Below are 2,924 nucleotides of genomic sequence, written 5' to 3'. Positions count from 1 at the left end.
CTTTGTTGCTTCTGAGCTTGATGGCCGCTCGATTACCTTTAAGCCTTTAAGACCCCAGATGCTATATTTTTTTATAGCTGGGCAGCAGTATCATTCTTTAGGGTTTCTTTAACCACTCTAGAAAGCTTACAGGAGACTCTGTAGGTTCCTGGTGAATCGCTGTCACCTTGGCATAATTAATGGCCTTTTGCCTACCTGACTTTAGTTCACTTGTGATGCACACCAGGAAATGTTCCCATGCCCACTTGTCCTGAGGCTCACTATGATTCCCAAGCGGGGCCTATTAAGGGTACAGCTGTTTCCCTACAGGGTACTTTTCACTCATCACAAGTAACTCCTCTGCAAACTTCCTAGCACTTTTGAGCACTTGTTCTTTCTCAAACTCTGTCATAGTCTGTCCCAGTATGACCATTACATCTTTCCAGGTTAAATCATAGGCTAGGGTGAGGTGCTGGAAGTGTTCTATGTACTGTTCAGGTTTGTTAGAGTAACTGCCTAAGTCATTTTTAATTTTCTTGAGCTCAATCAGAGTAAAAGGCTTGTAAATTGCCTGGGGACCAAATTGTCCTGATGCCTCTACTATAGGTAGAATATTCAGGGCTGCTTCATTTCCCTTAAGTCCAGGGTCCTTTAAGGGGTCCTGAGTGCACTAGGAATGAAGATCTTTGTTCTTCTTCAAAAGGAAGAATGCTTTAATATACGGCATCTCCGACCACCTCTCCATCATTTAAAAAAATGTTCTAGCTGTTGTAGGGGTGGAAGGGGAAGTGTACCACTGGCTGGCCATGACTCTCTTTTCTCTAGAACATACTGTTGCCAAATAGAGTTGCACTTCATAAGCAGCTTCTTTTTGTCCAGCTTTTCCGGATCAAATCTTTCCCAATTGAACAGGATACATCTTAAGGGGCAATTCCTGGTTATCGAGCTGGTAAGTTCCATCTAGAAAAGACATAAAAAGTAAGGTTATTGAGACCTGATGTCTCAAGGTCAATAACCGCAGCTCAATGCACACATCTGGAGTGCTGTGAGTCTGAGGCCTTAGACAGGTGTATAAGGGTGACACCTTAGAAGGGGTCAAAGACCAGTCTCTGCAGCCAAAATTCTTGTCCGACTGTTTTCTAGACAACACGCTAGGGGGGGCACTGCATAATGTGGCCCCATGGCCTTCAAAGACACCTGCCAGCAGGAGCAAACCGTCAAATCTCTGAAGGGAAGGGACGTCTATCCAACAGCTCGAGAAACCTTTAAGGAATCAGAAATTCTGGTTAGAACATCTTGGTGGCAGAGCTGTATTAAGAACCTGTCCCAGAAAATGCTGAAGGCAGCATCGCTGAAAGGTGAAAGTCAACAGTTACTCAGGGTTGACTTCCATATGCATTTGGCCTGGGCCTGGCCAACAGAAAGCCAGCCAGTAGCAGGAACAAACCCACACTGGTAGCACACTAAAGCAGCTTGTTTGAAAAACCAGGAGAAAGTTAAAGGGAATGGAGGGGAAAAGGGAAGCACTCAGCTCCTGGGACTAGAGCAAGGGCTATCTCCCAGGCCTAAGAAACCAGCTAACTATCTAGGCACTGCCCCTCCACGTAGTTGGAGTAGTGGGAACCATCTTGACCAGGTCACATGTTCCATTACCCCACAGCCAATATGGCGGACACCAGGTGGCGCCATGCTGCCAGGGAGCGGTGACTCACGTGGTTTGGAAAATGGCAGCCACAGCTTATGACCTAGAGGACAGTCAGAATGAGGACAACCAGAGCCAAAGTCCTGCAGGAACTGACAGAGTTTATGCATGCGCGCCCAGCCATCCAGCTGGCCAGAGCACAAAAGAGACCATTGATAAGTGAAATGGTTTTGGGAATCACAATCCTCCCGGCCTGCAGACATCAGCATCCCAGCCCCCACCCAGAAATCCAGCCTGGGGAATGCATGCAAACTCCTGTAAAGGCAAACACAGATATAAAATCCTGAACACCAGCAAGAATAGGCAAGAAGACTGACACAAAAGAATGGGGCTGTGGCAATACATTATGAGTGTCCCCATGAGTCGCTTCGGGGAGCCAGCCACCTCCCAGATGTTGCTGGAGCAGTTAAGCTTGGCTTCCTTTCCAGCTACATGCTGTTTCCCTAGGGTGGTGAGTTGAAAAGAGTCCAGAAGGTGCCCGGAACCAGTGAGACCAGGATGGGAAGGCCCGTTTCTGGAGCTGGCTTACCTTATATATCCGAGTGATGGATATATGTTAAATCTCTCTGTAGCTATATATACCTCGGCCCTTGGCTCCGCGTGAGAAATAATTCACACCGAAGCCTGGTTTGTAACCCAGGTGAGTTTTATAAGAGTTAGAAGAAGTTTCAGGTTTACACAGCACCTGAGGGTCTCCTCCCGAGCATACAGCTTGTCTGGAAACTGCTCGACGCCACGCAAAAGTGTCCCAAAGTTCCTCCAATGTTCTCCCAAAGCTCTGCCTCTAAAGTTCTCTGCTAAAGTTCCTCAGGCTCCTGCCTTTTCAAGAATTCCAACAGGAGGCATGGTGGATGACCCCTGATCGACCCCATTGGCTGAATTGAATTTACCTGGCCTAGATGGGCCAATTCAGCTTCATGCCCACACATAGATACCAGCAAGAAACCTGAGCCCCTGGGCAAGTGCAGTGCACAACTCCTTTGTTCCCGTAGCTTGTGCCTCTGTGCATCTGTTAACAGACATCCCCCAGTCCTACGGTAGTCTACCTAACAAAACACGTAGTCTACCTAACAAAACAATACACAATTCATGTTCATGTGGATAAGATTCATGGTAAGGGAATGGCATATGACTTTAAGTACATGTATGCTGTGGTTTCATCTGATGCATAATAGGTATTTGCATGTGGGAGGTGCGGTTGTATGTAAAAGGTGGAAAGGGAAGAATGGAGCCCCTGGTTCTG

The 2,924-nt window shown here is 47.2% G+C and overlaps 1 gene segment (V, D, J or C); it reads right to left on the bottom strand.

Annotated features, from left to right (window-relative positions):
- Positions 1-2,924, bottom strand: part of LOC101643696 — a gene marked incomplete at its 3' end in the record, with an annotated part of 15,456 nt that overhangs the window by 3,063 nt on the left and 9,469 nt on the right. Inside the window, 1 exon segment of the V gene segment in view lies at positions 812-939. Coding sequence covers positions 812-939 — 128 coding nt within the window.

Source organism: Echinops telfairi, unplaced genomic scaffold (genome assembly GCF_000313985.2).
Source record: "Echinops telfairi isolate 266 unplaced genomic scaffold, ASM31398v2 ScPeMD7_6631;HRSCAF=7566, whole genome shotgun sequence".
In the NCBI taxonomy this organism is placed as follows: domain Eukaryota; kingdom Metazoa; phylum Chordata; class Mammalia; order Afrosoricida; family Tenrecidae; genus Echinops; species Echinops telfairi.
Note: the sequence above shows the minus strand (reverse complement) of the source record. Positions and strands in the feature narration are given on the sequence as shown.